The 20,119-nt window shown below is 39.1% G+C and overlaps 1 protein-coding gene across 5 annotated transcripts in view; it reads right to left on the bottom strand.

Moving 5' to 3' along the window:
- The window catches only part of MSH3 (mutS homolog 3), a 94,196-nt gene that overhangs the window by 45,092 nt on the left and 28,985 nt on the right, over positions 1-20,119 (bottom strand). For all 5 annotated transcript variants that reach the window (XM_051810839.1, XM_051810841.1, XM_051810842.1 and 2 more), the window contains exons 9-12: positions 17,508-17,620; positions 14,437-14,551; positions 7,737-7,821; positions 7,059-7,168 (exon numbers count right to left, since the gene is read on the bottom strand). In XM_051810839.1, the coding sequence (XP_051666799.1) occupies positions 7,059-7,168; positions 7,737-7,821; positions 14,437-14,551; positions 17,508-17,620 (423 nt within the window). The remainder of the gene's footprint in view (positions 1-7,058; positions 7,169-7,736; positions 7,822-14,436; positions 14,552-17,507; positions 17,621-20,119) is intronic.

The raw sequence follows: 20,119 nt of genomic DNA, 5'->3' as shown, positions 1-20,119 counted from the left end.
TAACCGGTATTTTTTATTATAAAAAGCATTGTAAGCAGCACAACTCTGTCACTTAATTTAAACAGCGCTATTATATCTGGGTCAACTAAAAACTTGCAGTAATATGTAAAATAGATGCAGATATTTGAAAAACTTCTCCCTACAAAGCTTAATCTGCACTTTAATCATCCTCACATATGGCTGTGTTACCGGAGCTCCAGTAATCTAAAACTAAGCATCCATACAGTTTTTCTGCTTTAATCCTACAAACAAGAAAGGGTCAAAAAAATGGCATTCAGTACCAAATGACCCATTTTTTTCCCACCTGTAAAAAAACATAGTGGGATTCCTATTTCAAACAGGAAGTACAGTAAAAAAATTGTGTGAAATATGATGTGCATGAGGAAGGGGGGACTGGGATGAGATGATAAAAACAGATGATGAATTTCAAAGTATGCTTTTAAACTTTAAATACATATACTTAAATTAATGAACATTTTGTTGAGGGCCAGTATATACATATTGCACTGATCAGCTGCTAAACAAATTTATTCTGCACTGCAGAGTTATTCAGCATATATGAATTAGTCTGGGGTTTCTAATCTCTACATGGTCTGGAAAAGAATTTCACCCCCAGAAAATCTGAATCTAACACTATACAAGGGAACTCAACAGCCAGCCAAACTGGCTACTACTTCATGCTCTACTTAGGTGCAGTATTAGTCTGTTCTTTCTCTTCTGTATAAAGCATGTCGGCAATCTGAGCTTTATCCAATTTTCCAAACAGTCTTCAGAGAAATAATGTAACATAATTCAGTTGACTAAAAGCAATACACTTACTTCTGCTGTACTCCCCATCTAAGAATAGCATCATTATTACAATACTAAAATCACTTTGCAGTGTATTTAAACAGAACAAAATCTACCTGCAGAATTTTTATTCTAGTCATTGAAAAGAACTACTTGAAATGAAATAACAACATATTTCCCTGTGTTATTCTGCTGCTAAATATGTGAACAATATAGAATATTAGAAAATACATAGATATTTGAATCCCAAATTAAAAATTATTTTGACAAAGCAGAAGGCTGCAGATCCAAAAGCATTGCTCTGCATTAACATCTGAGCAGTCTAAATAGGCTTGCTGGTTGCTGGAGTGGTAACAGATCTGCTGATCTCTCCTACAGCAAAGCAAACCTGACATTTTTAGATATGATAATATAGCATTACATTTGAGGGAGAGTGAAATTGATAATGTAGCTGCTATATAAGAATGACAGAACATTTTCATTTGTATAACCTTTTATTTTTATACAAGGTAAATAAATACAAATTTATCAGAAGTCTATTAACTTACAATAAATGCACATAGTATGAGTCCATTCCTCATGCTAAGGACATAGCTCAAGTACAGTGTGTACAACTGAAATTAATTCTATTAAATCTGTTTAGAAACCACAGTGATATGCAGAACTGTCAATCACAGGAATTCAACCCTTAAAAAACATAATGAAGGCTATGAAACAACAAACGCTACTTTACATAAACTATATTATCTAAATCAAAGCCTAGCAGCCTCCTAACTACAGCATTGTAAAGAATGAAAATATATTATTTAAGTTACTCACTCACACAATATGCTTTTTTTCTGACTTTCCTTCAGAACATGGTTCGTGAATGAAGACTTTGGATGAGTTGATTAAGTTAAAGATCACATTAAACTGTACAGAGTGTTTTATGCTTCAGACCACTCCCTTTCACGACAAGCAACTAATGCCATCAAAACCCAAGGCCGTGGTAGAATTACCACAGTGCAATCTATACGCTGTGTATGATTTTTTAAAGAACAAGCAGATGACAAACTGGCTCATTGCACAAGCTGGAAGGTCAGAGGGATAAAGTGTGTGTGTCAAACTGACAGCTGGCTGGCTCCAGAGCCAGCCAGGGACGCTGGCAATGCCAGACAGTGACTGTTGTGGCTGGAGAAGGGGCCATGCGGAGGAAGGGCAGCACTCTTCCGGGACAAATGTCCTTGGTTTGTCTGTTGGAGAGAAGGACAACACAGCACAGGTGCAGGAATGATGCCAGGAAGTGGGCATGGACTGTACGGAGGGATCAAAATCACCAAATGCCCCCAAAGCCTCTGACCTATCTCCAGAAGGGTCTGGAACAGACTGCATACGAGAACTAATTTGCATAGAAAGCAAGGAACTGATCTCCAGGACAGCAAAACTTACCTGTAAAAAGGTGCCCCCTCAAAGCCTGGGCACAACCCCAAGACCCTGCACACCCTACCAGCTGCACCAATGCTGGAGCCCGGACTGGTGACCTCTCTTTTCTCCCTCTCTTTCTCCCCCTCTTTAATCCATCTCCCTATCACTCTTCCCTTCCACCTTACCCCTCTGTTCAAACCCCACTGCCATGTGCTTACAACAGGAGATGAGGGACTAACACACAATTTCCCTGCCAAGCGTGTAATTTATTAATAAAACTTTATTAACTTTTGCAGACCCTCTGACTTCTGTTGTTGCATGTACAGATCTTGGGTGCTCCCTTCCCCTCGAGGCTTTTTTACCCAAGTATCTAAGTTAGAAACAGGTTAACTTCATGGGATGAATCCAGATTTGTTAAATTTGTTAAAATTTGCTGGAATGACCACTGGAATTTCACACATGAGCACCAATGAAAAAAGTACAAACAAGGGTAACTATATCACATTTACTAGAGTGAAATTTAAGTGAAACCTAAAAAAATTAACATCCTTCTGGATCTGCTCACTTGTTTTTCACTTTTTACTCTCCAAACTCCTAATGTCTCAAGCCTCTCCAGAGAGGTCCAGCGTTCCCCTAAATAAATATGCAGGACAATATTCTTGAATGGATCTCAAATACTTAACAGCAACATACAAGTACTCTAAACTTTATCTTCACATCTGTTAAAAGATATGCAAATGGCAATCAAACACTTTTGTTTATGTTCACACACAATGTTTTTCAGCTATTTGTGCCTAAAAAGGGAACGGTTGGCCACTTTAGCCACCGTGAATGAAGGCCTGATTGCTCCATTGATAGACACAATTAGACACAGCATTCAATGAGACCAAAACACAGCTAGCAAAAATGAATGAACACATGTGATGATGCTGCAATCTTTTTCTTTTCTACAACAATTTTGAGATCTCAGGCATATGCTGTAACCTGCATTTGTGCATTTTATACTGGCACTGATGCTATAAAATCATTATTTTTAGGAGGAAAATTTAGCTGTGCTGTAGGATTGGTGGATTTTATTCATAAATCACTACTACAAAAAAAAGAAGTATATTCTAATCCTGCTGTGGATGATGATGGTATCAAATGGCAACCAGTTTAACTGTGAATTAAACTGGTTTCTTCAAGGACCTTTTGGAAGTTTGTTTTACTGCCCAACATTTTAATTATGGGAACAAGACCAAAGTCAAACTTGAAAGACTTTCCTTTAGGATTGTACTTCATGCATTGAAGTATAAATAAAACAGCATTCATTGCATTCAAAGTGAGAGTATTTAGAACAAGATAATATTTTATATTAAAAAGATGTCATTGCCAACATCACTATAAAGAGACCCTCTTCTACCCTGTTCTACAGTACATATCCTCCAAATAAAAGTCATGTTGCATTAGTAATACCAATTTACACTCTTCCTCTTCTTTAATAGTACATAAGGAACTGTCAGCAGTCCTGAACTGTGCAGTTCTGAATTTCCTAAATTTACAGTCATTCTATGCTCTTGCAGACAGAGTGTATTCAGACTAATGGTAATTATCAGTACCATCCTACAAGGCTCCAATTCCACGTCAATAAAAGCATCATCTCATCCAGAACTGGAGGAAATGGGGGACAAAGTATACTAGAACCACAGGGGAGAAAAAATGGAAATCTAGTTTTTGAGGGGTAATTACAATTTTGGGTTTTGTAAACCACAAAGCAAAGGCTGAAATGTTTTCAGCAACTCTCTAAATGCATACCATTTTTTATCTTCCTTGAGATTTAAACATCAATTCTGAACTCTCTGTTCAACTCCAGCCAACCCTGACAAGACAAAGGAAGGTGTCTGATCTCAAGAAAGCAGATTTCCTACAAATTGTGCAAAAAAAAGCAGCTGAGCAAGGCACAGACACAGATTAATACCCAGGATGCAGTATTTATTTGTCTGTTCTGTTTGGACTGAAGATGGGCAAGCAGCACTGCTGTGTCTTGGAGACAGTCATAACACCTAGGAAAGGGAACTGCAAAGATGAAGGTGGGAGGTGGCAGCCATGGATGTAACAGAGACAAGGAAAGACACATTTTGCAGAGATGAGGTCTCAGATTGTTCATGTGCAGGGCAACAACTTTCTCGCCCTTTCCCCTGTACCACCACCACAGGACAACATTCTCATGATACACAACAAAACAAGAGGTGCAAATCAGAGCCAGGTTTGCTCAACAAGGCCTGTGTGAAGCTTTTCTTTCTCCTTCTCCTGTAGCCATTGAAAAAACAGCGACTTTCATATCCACTTCAAGGGTTCTGAGATTTATTTTGCATTAGGAAATAAACTATCTGTAAATGTTGTACATAGACAAAGACACAAAGATCACACTGTGCTACAATATGTATCTTGAGGCCAGTCCTGAACCCTTTGGCTGCTGAGTGTGATAATACACAGCTCTACTCCTTACCCTGCTGACACTCCACTGCCTGACTAGGAAGCTGCATATTTCATTCACTAAGAAATGTTCCAAGCCTTCCATTTCCTTTTCTTTCCTTCCCCTTACAAAGTCAGGCAAGGAAGGCACTGGATGGAACTTGAATGTCAAAGGTAAGAGAAGGTTTCTGTAATCCACAGATACACAACTTCTGCAAAAAAATACTTTCCTGATTCCTCTTAAAAAGCTCAGTCATCAATGACTGATCCACTCTTGCCTCATCATCTTTGTATAGCCAGGTGAGTAAGTGAGGACATTACATCTTTCCCGGTTAAGCCTTTTTTTGACTTTTCTTTTTTTAACAAATGTACAAATCTTGTTTCTACATGTACTACATCACCAATCATCTGAAGAGTATCTTCAAATTTGCCGAAACGAGCTGTCTGTACACATTTTACCTTTATTCAACCTAAGGTATGGCTTCTCCACAGGAAGTTTAGTCATCATTCCAAGTGATTTTCAACTCTAAGGCATAAAGCAGTAATTACACTCTCTCACTTTTTGATACACCTACCCACATACCAGGAAAGATGCAGTGCAGAAACCTGACTTCCTCTGAAAATGTCTCTCCAGGAGGCTCAGGTGAATTACAATTACAAAATGTTCTCTAAGTGCATTTGTGTGCATTACTGGGAACAATATTACCGGATGTCTGATGCACTAAGTACCTGAAATTACAACTTAGAGTCAGAAAGGGAGAAATACACAGAGCAAAGTAGTTTTTCTAACTTCAGCTGAGGAGCACTGTCATCTCCAGCCACAGAAGCCTGAAAAATGTCAAGCATCACTCTCTAGAAGCAGGAAAGAGAAAAGGAATAACACAAGAAAACAAGACTACAAACTTTTGAACTGGCTCTGCACTGAGGCAAGGGAGAATCTAAACTAAATATATTGGTTAAAAAAGAATGCCTGGAGTCCACAGGCAAGCAGTTTTCTACCTGCCTGGAAAAGGACTCTGTTTTACTGTGAATGGTATTTCACCTCCTGGATCACACAGGGGATGATTTAGGGGCAAAATGGCTGGAGGCAGGTCTTCCCCAGCTCTCCATCCCCAGAGCTCTGGCTCCCTCCGCTGACAACTCCACAAATCCCAAAAGGTCATAAGGGCAGGAAGAGAAATAAACTAATTTATTTCCATTTATTCCTACAAAGTGGCTCAGAAATTCTGCCTACATGCTTTTAAGGTGAACACAAGGCCCTAATTAACTTCCATTAAGCCCAGTACTTTTTAGGATAGTTACATCAAAGGCCTTTTGGAAGTGGGTAAGACATATGAAAGAACAATTAAAAAAAAGAAAGGCACACTGAAATTAAGTTATTACAAAAGGCTAATAAGAAAATTAAGCAGTGATGCTTCAGAAGTACAGTGCTTTCACATACAAAATTTGGTCAAGGAAAAAAAAATCCTTCTGAAGAAACATTTGTAAATTACCAACAACAGCAAGATGCTAAAACACTGAATTACCTCACCATTTTAAACTGGTGAAAAATAATAAACAAAAAAAGTGTTTAATATATTTACAAAAGTAAAACAGAAGGGAAAAATATTTTAGATAACCAACGCAAAAGGATTTTCTATATGCTACAGCTGAAGGGAACAAAGAAATTATTTACAATTAAGTAAATTCTACATGGACAATGCTCAGGAAAGGCACATTTAAAAGAACAGATCCAAAAAATTAAAATGTAGGGAAAAAACATTCAAGGGAGTCAATACTGTCAATTACTACACATTCAGGTACAATACTCCAGTAAAGTCTGCAAAGATAAACCAGATATGATGGAGTCCCTTTCAAAACCAAGGCAAGTGAAAACTTGCATGACAGTGTCACAAAACAAAACATTTCTAAAGCACTGATAAAAAAAGGACAGGTCAAAATACAGGAGTGACCAAACAATCATCACATTTCATAATTAGTAAAAAGGAACACTTTCCCATTGTATACAGAGATAACAAAAACATCCACAGCTACTGTAGAAGAAATTAAACATAGTAAGGATGTAAATATTTGTGAAGCAAGGAAGACATCCATCATTTATTGGCAAGTTTAGGAATAAAACAACCTCCGATACTGGGTCATCCTCGTTCATTGTCAAAAAGGATACTGAATTAGAATTGTACCAAATCTGATTTCTGCAAAGGAATTTCTAACCTGGTCCAAACCCACTACTATTTATCTGTGCCCAAACAGAGCAGTTTAAGCTTTTCAAACCAATTTATAACATCCACATCTTCTGTCGTATAATTTCCTATGCAAACTCCCCTGTGGATCTCAGGCCTTCAGGACAAACAAATACATTCAACACCACTATAAACACAGATTTAGCCCAGGATGAAGAACTATCTCACCTGGATTTCATGAGAGGCTGGGTCACCCATTTCTTCAGTCTTCGACGTCCAAAGGAAGTTTTAGTATGATTCAAGACCCAGAGTAGACTTCCTTTTGTTTTCATGTCCATCTAAAATAACAAAAACATCTTCATTATTTTTAGCTGAGCAGTCGGTGTTGCAGCGGAAGTATCTCCACCATGTTATATAGAACATTTTGTTTAGGTTTTAAGATATGCTAACTGCATGTTCATTTACCAATCTCACCCACCAACAATACATTACATAAAGTACCTCCAAGAGTCGTAAGATATTCAAGTATGCTTTTCCTTTAGCCAGAAAATCTTTTCAGTAATTGACTGGAATAAATTAAGCAAGTGGAGTTAAGTTCTGTGCATAAAGCTCTCAGCAGGAGCAAAAGAACAGACCCTACTACAGACATATCCCTCGACTGCAGTTCTTGCTCAAGAACTTAAGTTGCTCAAGTAAAGTTCTTTGTTAGTCCAAGTACAATAAGGTTCCTAACTCATACTAAAAGACAGTACAGATGAACTTTGATTTATGCCTCTGAAAATGTGATCCACCTTCAGTCTAATCCCATTTAAAATAATTTAAGCTTTTTGGGTGAAATTTGCAAGTAATTTAACCAATTTCATTGGGAAGGCGGCATTTATCAAAAAAAATTATGTATGTCCTTACCTGATTCTGCAAAATTTCAAGATTTTTCATTGTTGTCCCATTAATTGTCATGTATTCAGTTTCACTGGACAACTGTTTGAAATTTCTGGGGAGAGGAATTTCATAGGTTATATCTTTAATTCAGGCACAGACAGAACAGTGAAACACTGCCAAGTTCCTCATGTTAGATAATTCACTAGTTATGCAAAATAAATTAAAAAAAAAGTCAAGTAAGAAATCAAAATCTATTTAAATAAAAGAACTGAATACTAATAACTTATTTTAACTTACTGTTTGGAAAAAAAATCACTTTTTTTGTTTAAGACTCACTTCCCAGTCTCCTGCAATGACTCTGACAAAGCTCAGAATAAAATCCAGCTCTCCTGTTATCTAATCCTTTGACACTAAATGGCTAATTTATTCAGTCTACAACTAGAGCAGAGACAGGACAAATAATCAATACTTCAAGAGTGGAACAGACTTTTAACACAATTCACCATCAAAAAAGCATATCAAAACACATATTCTTTTTTTATTACTACTGCTACCAGTACAATTATTTAGGAAAATAAATATACAGTACATTTACATTGTATGATTTTGGTTTTGATGTGAAATAACCATGACCAAAATTACTGGACTTTTTGATACTCCTTAACAGAACTAGATGAGACCAACCCAAAGGCTGTGTTGCTTTAGAATCAACACTAAAAAAATAATTGTGTTAGATGTGTAATCTTATTAGATATGAAAATTATTTCAGTCTCAAACACACACACATTGTAGTTTGAACCATGAAGTGCAAGATCCTCACTAAATGTTTCTGACAAACGAAGTCATGATTGTCTGGGTTAATCATACTGCTGACTGCCCTTTGCACAGAATCTAGGACACTCTTTATTGTCTTAGACTAAGCAGAACAACTTGCTGGGCAGGATTTAAAATTCTTTTCTTGACCTTTCACAGAATTGTTTTCAGTGTATTCGATTTTAAATCCTCTGGAGAAGCACGCGAATGCTCTAACTTTTCTGTTAGGCACACACAGCTGCTACATTAAAAACAAAAACAGTACCAAAACTTCCAGAAACATGAAATACTTAGAGACTATTGTTATATATTTATGTTGTATGCAGGTGTTTGGGCCTGCTGGCAAATTTCTTCCTAAATAATGGGTCAAATTTGAAGTATTTTTCACAGAATTAAAAAAAAAGCAGATTAAACTGAGGGCCCTGAAGAATGATTGGTTGGAAGTACAGTTGATTCAGAACTGTATCGATAGTCATAATTATTCTGCTTTGTGTGCTACTCCAGCAACCAGTAAAACTGACCAGCAAAACAAAACTGGAGGCAAAACCCACAGTACTTTCCAAAGTACACAAACTTGTAAGCAACAAAACAATACTTCCTTTTATTATCTTTAGTCACAACTGCTGATGCTGGCAAAAATTAATTAGGAATGATTTCTGCTTGGTTCCCCATGCCTACAGCCAACAACAAATCCCATCTGCTCTTCTGAAACTACCTCTTCTGCTTCCAAGACTCACCTAAACAACAGTTTTCCTATTTACCACAATTCGAGTCTGTGACCTCTTAAACCCAGATGGGTGAGAATCAAGCTTTTCCACCTCTTCTCAAAAGTGAAAAGGATTCTTTTAGGTGATTTACTGGTTCTTGTGCTTCCCCACTTCTCCTGGCTTTAGAGCACTTAACACAGACCACACTGCTCACAGCAAGGTTGCTCAGGAGTATATGAAGACAACTCACTCTGTTCCACTGCACAGTGTATTTACTATTCATTCAGAATCAGACAAGCAAAAGTTGTTTTCACAGCATAAATTATGTGTGTCTTACATTATCCAGGTGTTTTCTTTATCTGAGTTACTTCACTCTGCTATTAATCCTGGCAATTGAGAGCTTGGAGTATATGAAAAATAGTCAAGATCAAGAGCAGTGTATACCCAACCAATAATTCCAGATGTCACAGCTCAGAACATGTTTTGCTTCCACCCTCTCATCTTCCTTCAGCTTGGAATCAGAACTTGTAAAAATGTGAAAAAAAAAGACTCTTTGTAGGGAATTTAGAGATCAAATGGCATAAGAATAAGGCTGTAAACAACTATTAAGTCAGTGCTGGTTTTGCAGCAAAGATCTCAACACAATCCTTGTGTGAAATCCTAACGCACTGCTATCAGCCATCTCTTGAACCACTAAAAATGACCCTTCAAAGACCATTTTGACCGGATCACAAAGACATAACTCCTTCTGTAGGTGACAGTGTGACCTGAGTTTCAAAGAACAGACTTGCAATAGTCTCAAGCACTCAAAGAGGACAAAACAGAAGTGATGGAAACAGATGGCAACTGAGGAGCACAACAAGGTAGGATCATGTCATTTCTGGGCTTAGAAAAAGAAAAAGAGGAAACAAACAAAACTTCTAGGAAAGTTTAGGAACCTTATGGGGAATACTCATGACAAGGAGTATTATACCATAAAATGACTTTTCAGAGCAGAACCACACAAGACAATGAGTATGAAAGGGTTGCTGTGACTGCTTTAGGACAGTAAACTACATCCTCAGGCTTCCATTCTAATGTGTTACTGTTGAAACTGGATCATCTTGGTCATTCTGGCAGTACTTATGGGGGGCTTATAAAAAAAGAGACTGACTGACTTTTACAGGGGCAGTTAGTGACAGGGGAAAGAGCTTTAAACTAAAATAGGAGACATTCAGTTTTAGGAAGAAATTCTTCCCTGTGAGGGTGGTGAGGCCCTGGCACAGGTTGCCCAGAGATGCTGTTGGCTGTTCCATCCCTGGAAATATCTAAGGCCAGGTTAGATGGGGCTTGGAGCAACCTGGGATAGTGGAAGGTATCCCTGTTCATGGCAGGAGGTGGAACTGGATGGGCTTTAAGGTCCCTTCCAACCCAAACCATTCTGTGATTTTGCCTGCAGAGAAGCTTGCAGTGAACAGCCTTTTTAATGCTTTATTAATTATTCTCTGCACAGGAAATATTATATGTAATTTCATACTCAGTAACCCAGCCTAAGTGAATGCATGGTATTCAGAAAAGTAGTTTTCAACTACTTTAATTCTGGAAATCTGTAAAATTTCTGAGTGAAGATGCAAGGCACTGTACTGAAAGCAGCAGATCTTTGCTCAATTACCTTTTACAGACCTCTAGAGGTCATGTCTTCGAGGCCTCTGAGGGTGAATAAACCACAGAATAAACCTATAAAGACAAAAGTTGCAGGAATCCCTAAAAGGTTTAAGAAGTAAAAACAAGTCTCTCCATTTTGCAGAAGCATAGTTTTTGTTAGGTATGAAAGACATTACCACAGTCTAAGTAGCAAAGGATATCAAGTCCAGACTATGTTTTGTATTTAATTAACCAGGTTTGAAAACATTAATGAATAGTGCCACAAGGCTAGAACTTCTGATCTGAATCCCTTTTTGTGTTGTGTACCATTCCCTGCATTTATGGAAGATCATCCATCACTGTTCAAAGTTTACAAACTACAGTCTCTTTCTTCCATCTCCAATATGCTGGAAAACATATAGGTAAAATCAAAATACACTGAGACACATCTTCCCAGCAACTGCTATGCAAATGATGATTTTTTCAAACAAAACTGGGTACTCAAATGTATTTGAAAACCTCTCCTAGATGTGCACCAACTTCTTGACAAAAGCCTTTAATCAAGGTCTCTCAGTACGTAAAGGTATTAGAGCACATTCATTAAAAACACCTTGTATCATTCATTATTAAATCTATTTTTACTCGCTATTAGAACTCTAATGCAGTCTAGTCATACCTAGAAGTCCTGCTGTGACAGAAATCTTTATTTCTTTTTAATATTTTGCTTTATTTACAATTTTAAAAGTAGATTTAAAAGCTTAACCTAAATACTAGAACAAAACTTGTTTCCCCCCCACCAATGAGGTTTGGTTACCACTTACATGATGTTTCTTAACTCCTACTAATAAGCAGAGATGGAATTCTTTTCAGCTGTGAGAAGAGTGTTTATCCAAAGGAGGTACAGAGGTGTAATAAATTTTTCTGTCATTCTTCCTATCAAATAGGTCTTCATCCAGATCTGTGTCACTTACTTTAAAAAACCAAAAACTATCTCACAACTCCAACTTCATGCTCACTGACCTGAATTCTTCTAGGAATTTTAAGTTGCTTGAGAGTGCAATGGAAGTATTTCTTCTCTATTTCCTAATTCAGGAGATTCATGAGCCTGACATGATTTGCTTAGAAGTCTTTCAGTTTTCAGTTTTTAGATAATATTTCACTGGCATGAGGAAAAGTATTGGAATTTGCCTCAGTATTTGTCTCACTATGTCGATACCTGTGATACACTAAAAATAGCAAGTAGAACTCAGTATCAGGTAGTCAAAGCATAAAGGTTTTAGGAATAAACACAGCGGAATCCAAGCTCCCAACAACAAAGGTTTCTCAAAGAATGTATTTTATTTCTTCACAGAGCATCAACAGGATATTAAGTAGTTCTTTGCCTTTTCACTCAGATGCTCATACATTCACAAAAAATCCATTAGAACAACCTTCAGCAGGCAAATGTCAATGCCAAGAATTAGCACTTTTCCTTCCCAGTCGATAATTGTTCTTGATTTTAGGATGCAGCTCTTACAAATGTGACTGAGTGCTCCTACACAAGCCTTCAGACAATGAGGTTTCTCCTCTCATCATCATCATCATCATGGCTAGGCTTCGTGAACGAAGATTTGGAGAGGGCTCTACCCATGTTTGTTACAAGCACGTTGGTGGCTAAAAAGGGCAATACAAGACAGGCATGTCCGATTGCAAAAGGCACAGCACATTGGTATGATGAATGATACAAGGTGTTTTTAATCAGTGTGCTCTAATATACACCTTAGGTGGTATATTCTGCAAGACACGATTCTTTCTGCGTTGTCTTTTCTCCTCAAGAGTGATCCTGCGTGCTGGTCTACTCTGGCCTCCAATTGGGAGGTCTGGAGACACACTATCTTTAACGCTGCTGATGCCTTCTCCTCTACTACTGAATTACTTCTACATAAAAGGTGGATTTTGCATTTCCTCCAGGTGAAAGAACATTCACCTCATGTGTGATTGCACAAAGGACACTGTGACAGCAGTGACCATGAAATGGTATTTCCTTGGAGTCCACTTTCTTCTTTGGAAACTCTACGAAAAGATTTCTCCATCCATGCAAGCATATTAAAAAATAAATAAAAACACAAAGCCCCCACCCAAATAAACAAAAGCCCAAATAAACAAACAAAAAAACCCACAAAAAAACAACCAAAAACCCACACATAAAAGGATAAAAAAAAGTCAACCAAAGAGGATGAGCAAGAGCACCACAGATCAGCTCCTTGATGGATGATGCACGGAAGATGCTCCAGGAATTCTTTCCTCATTAGCTCTATAAGCCCATCAAACTTTTTGTTAACATTTAAATAGTACTTGGAGTGGAGAAGGACAATTTAAGGAAGAAAATCCACCCCAAAATCCAGAACACCCATATATATATAATTTCCAAACATTTTAGTGGACATGTGAAAAAGTGCTTAAAGCTGGCATCTGCATTTTTAAATGCAGCTGCATTTTAACTAAACTAGCAATGTAGGGAGCCTTTCAAAATCAGGTTTGAAACTCATACAACATGTGAATGATCTACAAATGACATATTTCTAAGTTTCCAGTCTGCAGCCAGACTGACTTCACTAAATCCTGCCTACTTACGGAACAGAGGAATAGTGGGACAACCAGGAGAATACTTTGCACAGGATCCACAGCAGCTAAAGTTGTTGTATTTAATAAGCCCCAATGGTATTTTCAAACTTGAGCCAGATAGAATAGCAGTGTTTTATGCTTGTGCAAGGTATGTTAGCAGTGTTTTATACTCAATGCAACACAGGATAAGAGAAGCTTGAGCAGTGATATCTTTCTGTTTTCATTTGCTTCCACCTGCATAATCCTGTCACAAATTTTGAGTGCTCGTTTGAGCATATCTAATAAACCAAAGGGTTGGGATTGCTTAAGGGAAAACAAGGTTATACCCATGTCTGTGTGGTTTTGTAGTAACTTTGCACAAATGGTAATGGTCCAGGGATTTTCCAGAAACCCAGTATATGCTGAATTCATGTTTTCTTTATAACTGATAACTAGATTTGCCAACTCAAACAGACCTGATGAGTACTGTCTAAACATAACAACACACTAGCATTTGTACCTGCTTCCAGAACTACAGAAAGAAAAAATTATTTACGCACTGCTGGCAAAATAAAACAATAACCGCAAAGCTAAGTTACAATACTAATTTTTTTTAAAGCTGCCCAAAAAAGCCCTGTATTTGGTTTACTGAGGTGAGATGTGATAGCTGATATAAACAAACTTTAAAATTTCCTCCCTAGTATTTACCAGTTTTTGCACCTTGTTTGTTTTCAGTAACACTTGGCAGCACTACATGTTAATTCACATTACTGACAGTAATGACTATACCCAAACATTTCACGAAGATCTTCATGAAACACCACTTAAAGAAATCACTCGATTCTTTCAAGTTCTGATTAGGAGACCAAAAGTAAGGTATAATTTTTACAAAGACTATGTTTATCACTCTAGTAGGTGTGTTCATTACAGTCAGGGAAGCTGCCTGCTAACACTTACAGAAAGTGGTGATTTGAACTGGAAGTTTATGTAAGGCAACTTACCTTGGATCGTAAAGCATCCTTTCCAAATTAAATTCTTTGAGGTATGCAATTACTGCTGCCAGAGAGCAAATAACAGGCTTATCCAAGCTTAGTATTACAGATAGTTTTTGAGGACCTAAAAAAAATAATTTTTCTTGTTACATTTTTATTTTCTTGTTAACTCATTGTCTACTACTAATGTGTTGTAGAAAAAGCACAATCTCTTTTTCAATTTATTATAATAGAAATCTGCAATGCACGTGCAGTGTTTTATGAGATCTATAAATCAACATAAAGCAAGGCTCCAAAATAACGCTTACTGTTCCAAAGAATGTAGAACATTGCATTTGTGTAAACACATTATGAAACAGAAAACATTTGACTCCACAGGTTTTTCTTCATAAAAAAATGACAAACTGTTGGCATAACAGACATCTAAATATACAAACTAAGAATGGAATTCTGACACTTTTGTGAAAAGGCCATTCATATTGGATAGTGTTTTGCACAGTGCCTTACTACAGTCTCTCTTCCAGGTGCAAACCCAGGAAAACTCATTCCATGATATCACAACGTAAAAGAGTATTTTAAAAAATCAATTTATTTAAGTTTTTTTCAGAGATGTTTTTTAAAGCTGCTCTTCTGCTCTTAGAGAGTTCACACACACAAGAACTTTAGAACTCAGTGACAAGAATGTTACCCCCATCTTCAAAAAAGGCAAGGAGGAGGACCTGGGAAAGTCCCATCCGGTCAGCCTCACCTCTATCCCTGGAAAGGTGGTGGAACAGTGCATTCTGGAGGTCATCACCAAGCATGTAGAAGCAGGTCATCAGGAGTACTCAGCATGGACCCATCAAGCGGAAATCCTCTTTGACTAATCTATGATGGTATGGCAGGATGGGTCAATGAGGGGAGAGCAAAGAGAGGTCTGCCTCGACTTCAGCAAGGTTTTTGACACAGTCTCCCATAAACCCCTTGTAGGAAAGCTCAGGAAATGTGGGTTGGATGAATAGACAGTGAGGGGGATGAAGAACTGGCAGAGCTCAGAGGGTTGTGATCAGCAGAGCAGAATCCAGTTGGAGGCCTGTAGTCAGTGGCAGCCAGGGATCAATGCTGGGTCCAGCCTGATCCAACTTGTTTATCAATGACCCAGATGAAGGGATGGAATGGACCCTCAGTGAGTTATCTGCTGGAGGACAAGAAGGCTCTGCTGAGGGATCTGGACAGGCTGAATGAATGGGCCAAAAGCAACGGTGCTAGAGTCAACAAGACCAAGTGCCAGCTCCTGCCCTTGTGTCCCATGGAACACTCCAGACTGGTGAAAGAAGGGCTGGAAAGCTGGGGGGGGACAGCAACTGAGCATGAGCCCAGGTGCACCCAGGTGGACAGGAAGGCCAGTGGCACCTGGTTTGTATCACGAATAGTGTGTCCAGCAGGCCTAGGGCAGTGCCCGTCCCTGTGCTGAGGCCCCTCAAGTCCTGTGTCCAGGTCTGGGCCCCTCAGTTCAAGAAGGACATTGAGAGGGGCTGGAGTGTGTCCAAGGAAGGAAACGGAGCTGGGAAAGGGCCTGGAGCACCAGGAGTGGCTGAGGAAGCTGGGAGGGCTCAGCCTGGAGAAAAGGAGGCTCAGAGGGGACCTTCCCACTCTCTGCAACTCCCTGACAGGACGGTGGAGCCAAGGAGGGGTCGGGCTCTGCTTCCAGGCAATAAAGGACAGGACAAGGGGAAACAGCCTCAAGCTGTGCCAGGGGAGGGTCAGGTTGGACATAAGGAGGAATTTCTTGCTGGAAAGGGTGGTCAGGCATTGGAAGGGGCTGCCCAGGGAGGTGGTGGAGTTGCCATCCCTGGAGGTGTCCAAGGAACTACTGGATGTGGCACTTAGTGCTCTGGGCTGGGTGACAAGGTGGGGATCGGCCACAGGCTAGACTCCATGGGCTGGGAGGGCTTTTCCAAACTCAATGATCTTGTGATTTCCCAGTGACACAGAACTGGGGCAGGGGCTGATCACCTGAAGGCTGTGCTGTCATTCAGAGGGACCTGAACAGGCTAGAAAGTTGGGTGGAGAGAAACCTAAAGAGACCCAACGAGGGCAAGTGCAGGTCTTGCACCTGGGGAGGGATGACCCCAAGACCAGCACAGGTTGGGGATGACCTGCTACAGAGCAGTTCTGTGGAGAGAGAGACCTGGGAGTCCTGGTGGGAGACAAGCTGACCATGAGCTAGCAGGGGCCACGAGAGACAATGAGATCCCAAGATGCATCAGGAAGAGCATGGCCAGCAGGTCAGGGATGAGATCCTGCCCCTCTGCTTGGCCCTGCTGGGGCCACATAGGAATAGTGTGCCCAGTTCTGGGCTCCTTAGGACAAGAAAGACCAGGAGATACTAGAGAGGGTGCAGAAGAGGTCACAGAGATGATGAGGGGTCTGGAGCATCTCTCTGATGAGCAGAGACTGCAGGAGCTGCACCTGGAGAAGACTGAGAGGGGATCCCATCAATCCACACCAATATCCCCAAGGGGTGTCAGAGGATGGTCTCAGACTCTGTTCAGCAGTGCCCAGTGACAGGACAAGGAGCAAGGGCCATGAACTCAATCAAAAGTTCCCCTCAGATGAGGCAGAACTTCTCTCCATGGAGGTGGCAGAGCCTGGAAGAGCTGCCCAGGGAGGGTGTGGAGCCTCCCTGTCTGGAGACATCCCAAACCCACTGGACACATCCCTGTGTCACCTGCTCCAGGAGACCCTGCCCAGGCAGGCCCTGCCCAGGTTGGGCTGAGTGGTCTCCAGAGGTCCCTTCTAACCCCAAATATCCTGGGATTCTGTGAACTTGAAGAAACATTTCAGATGTTGAGTAATTCCCCCTGGTTGCTATATATCTGTGAATTTAAATCTGTCTAAACACACATCTTCAAGCTATGAAAAAAAGCACTGCTAGCCCCATATTCATTTCTATTTAGATAGTTGAATTTCAAGGTTCACTTCTTCCAAGCTCAAAAAAAGATCCCACTGCGCAGAACGTTAAGCAAAGGTGGCTGAGAGCCAGCGTGGATATAAAAGCCAACAGGATGTGCACTTCAAAGCCATGTGGAATGACATACCTGTGGTACCAGGCACTTCTTTTGCATAGAAGTCAGTAATCACCTGGAAAGCATGGTTGTATTCAAAATTGAGGTTTTGCATCCTTTCTATCCTAATTCTGTCATCCTGTGACCTGCAAATAAAAAACATGTGACTTTCAGTTTGTTATACTCCCTTCATGAAGAACACTGAAGGTTACAAGGGTGCACTTTCCTTTGTCTTTCCTTTGTAAAGAATTGAATGCCTAAAGAATGAAGAGATGAGCTATTTAAGCAGCTTGAGAACATTTCTAAGGGTGGTATGTTTTTTAAAATTATTCTTCTAACAATTGTAAAAGTGCAAATAAAAAAAAAAAAAACAAACAGCAACAGCGAGCAAGCCCAAAAGAGACTGCAAGAGGTTGTCTAGTATACCTGCAAGGCAGATACAAACACCATTTCGCTAATCAAAACAAGCATTTGCCTTACCTGTTTTTAAAGACTTATGTTGATTAAACAGTTAAATAATTCTCCTGTGCTAACTATTACCATATTTAATTATCCTTTACATTTAAAGATTTTGTTCCATGTAGTAAAACTTCTCACGTGAACTTACTTGAATTTTTCCTATATGCAAATTAAATAAAGTATTCTGTCCTTTATTTCCTAACTATTTCGAGACCTTTCCTTGTGCTAAAGGACTTGATTTCTCTCAGTCCTTTAGCACTCCAGGCTATTAAGGATAATATTACTGGCAACTCAGTACTGCCAACATGTTCACAGTTCCTCCTAGTTTAACAGTACCAGCAAACTCTACAAGATGCAACTTTTCTACACTGGCTACTCTTCCTAACTGCTCCTTGAAATTATAATTGGATGCTGCGTTATCAATTCAATTTGTACAGCTGTTAATACAACATTAAACAGATACAGTGATTAAAAAAAAAACAAACAAAAAACAAAAAAAGAGGGCACAGTGTCCCTGCCACCTGTAAGCACAATTACACAGCTACAGAATGAGCACTGAAGCAGCAGCTAGTAGAAAGCTGCCAGTAAAAGACATATATAAAACCTACTTGGCCTCAGAGCATCCACTCTCAAACCACCCCAGGACGTCAATTAACCAAGCCCTTTGAGCTGATTGGAATCATGCCAATGAGAGGGATTGGGTGGTTATTATAGGATGGAAGTTAATCAATACCCTTTTTGCAGGGCTTTCCAACCTCACAGGAACAAACAAGCAGACAGGTTTTCTGCATTACATTCTGCGTGTTCCCACCTGAAAGGATTAATACATCTCTGAGGCTCAACTAATAAACAGGAGAGTTAATTTCCACCACATGTGTCAACCTAAGCAAGTCTTAGAGGTCTGACTTTTCTCAGCACATCCCAGATGATCCTTCCAGTGCCTTAGTTTTAACTGACTGATCCAATTAAGTTTTCAGTCTCTATACCCTTTGGGATTCCCCTCTCTCCAGCCCTCCTCAGAAGGAGCAAACATTTTAAATCAAGTGAAAAGACAACTGGCCTGTCTTCCTCAACCTCCAGTAACAATCAGCTGTTTTCTTGCTTGTGTTTCTTTACTTGCTCCAACCTCCACCAATAATCTGGTCTAAAACATTCCTCCCTTTTGCTAAATTAGCATGTGTCCTCACTACAACCACTTGAAAAAACACCACTTCAGCACTACACTATTTATAATGTGCTGTATGGTACCTAGAGGTGAGCACAAACCTTTGGATCAACCCTAAAAGACAGCAGGGCTTTTCTGTGGACCATGTCTGAGTAGGGACTTGGCGAAATCTTTCTAAAACAGGATTTTATTTTTCATTTCTACCTCTTTATGTTTTAATAACACTAACTTCAAAAAAGCAAGGCTTAATAAAGCCTGCAGAGCTCATTTTTAAAACCAAAGTCAAACAGAGGAGGATTTGGGGGAGTATTTCACAGGATGGTTCATACCACACCTGTCTGTTTATAAAGTAATGTTTCAAAATTAATTGGCGTGATTTTCTTTAATTCCTTTGTGTTTTTCTTCCATTTCATAACCAAATTTACCCAACTTCTTAGCATAAACTTTGGAAAATGATAGTTACAATAATAAACAATATAACTTGAGTGACCTCTTACAGTAGTATTTTTGTTTGTCAACTGTATCAACGGGAAATAGTTGAAGTTAGAATTAAACAAATTCATTGATCTGCAAAAATCTTCACATATTTTAATATTTATATTCTATATATGGCAACGTCAAATAACACTTTTGCTATCTGAAAGTTTGCATCTGATATTCTAAATAAAGTAAAAAAATAGGAAGCTATAGATCCAACATATGGAAAAATCTGAATTTTTATCAAGATGTACGAAAATAAAATTTTCTGCAGAAAGTTTTCATGTCTGTCCTTTGTGTTGCCAGATGATCACCCAAAGGCCATTTTCCTGATTATAGCCAGGATGAGATGTTCATGCTTATTTTATCTCTCCAGCTACCAATGCCTATTTAAATCAGAAGTCAATTTGCCATCAACTTTTGTGAACATCATTCTTGTCAGAACATCTACAATGAACTGCAGTTCAACTCATATTTTAATGATATCCTTTCCAGCAGTCTGAGAACAAGCAATCTCCACAATCCCATGCCACCAACAGGGTTG

Source organism: Manacus candei, unplaced genomic scaffold (assembly GCF_025592945.1).
Source record: "Manacus candei isolate 608988 ecotype Guabito, Panama unplaced genomic scaffold, ASM2559294v1 h1tg000079l, whole genome shotgun sequence".
NCBI lineage: Eukaryota > Metazoa > Chordata > Aves > Passeriformes > Pipridae > Manacus > Manacus candei.
This window is presented reverse-complemented; position numbering and strand designations above follow the sequence as displayed.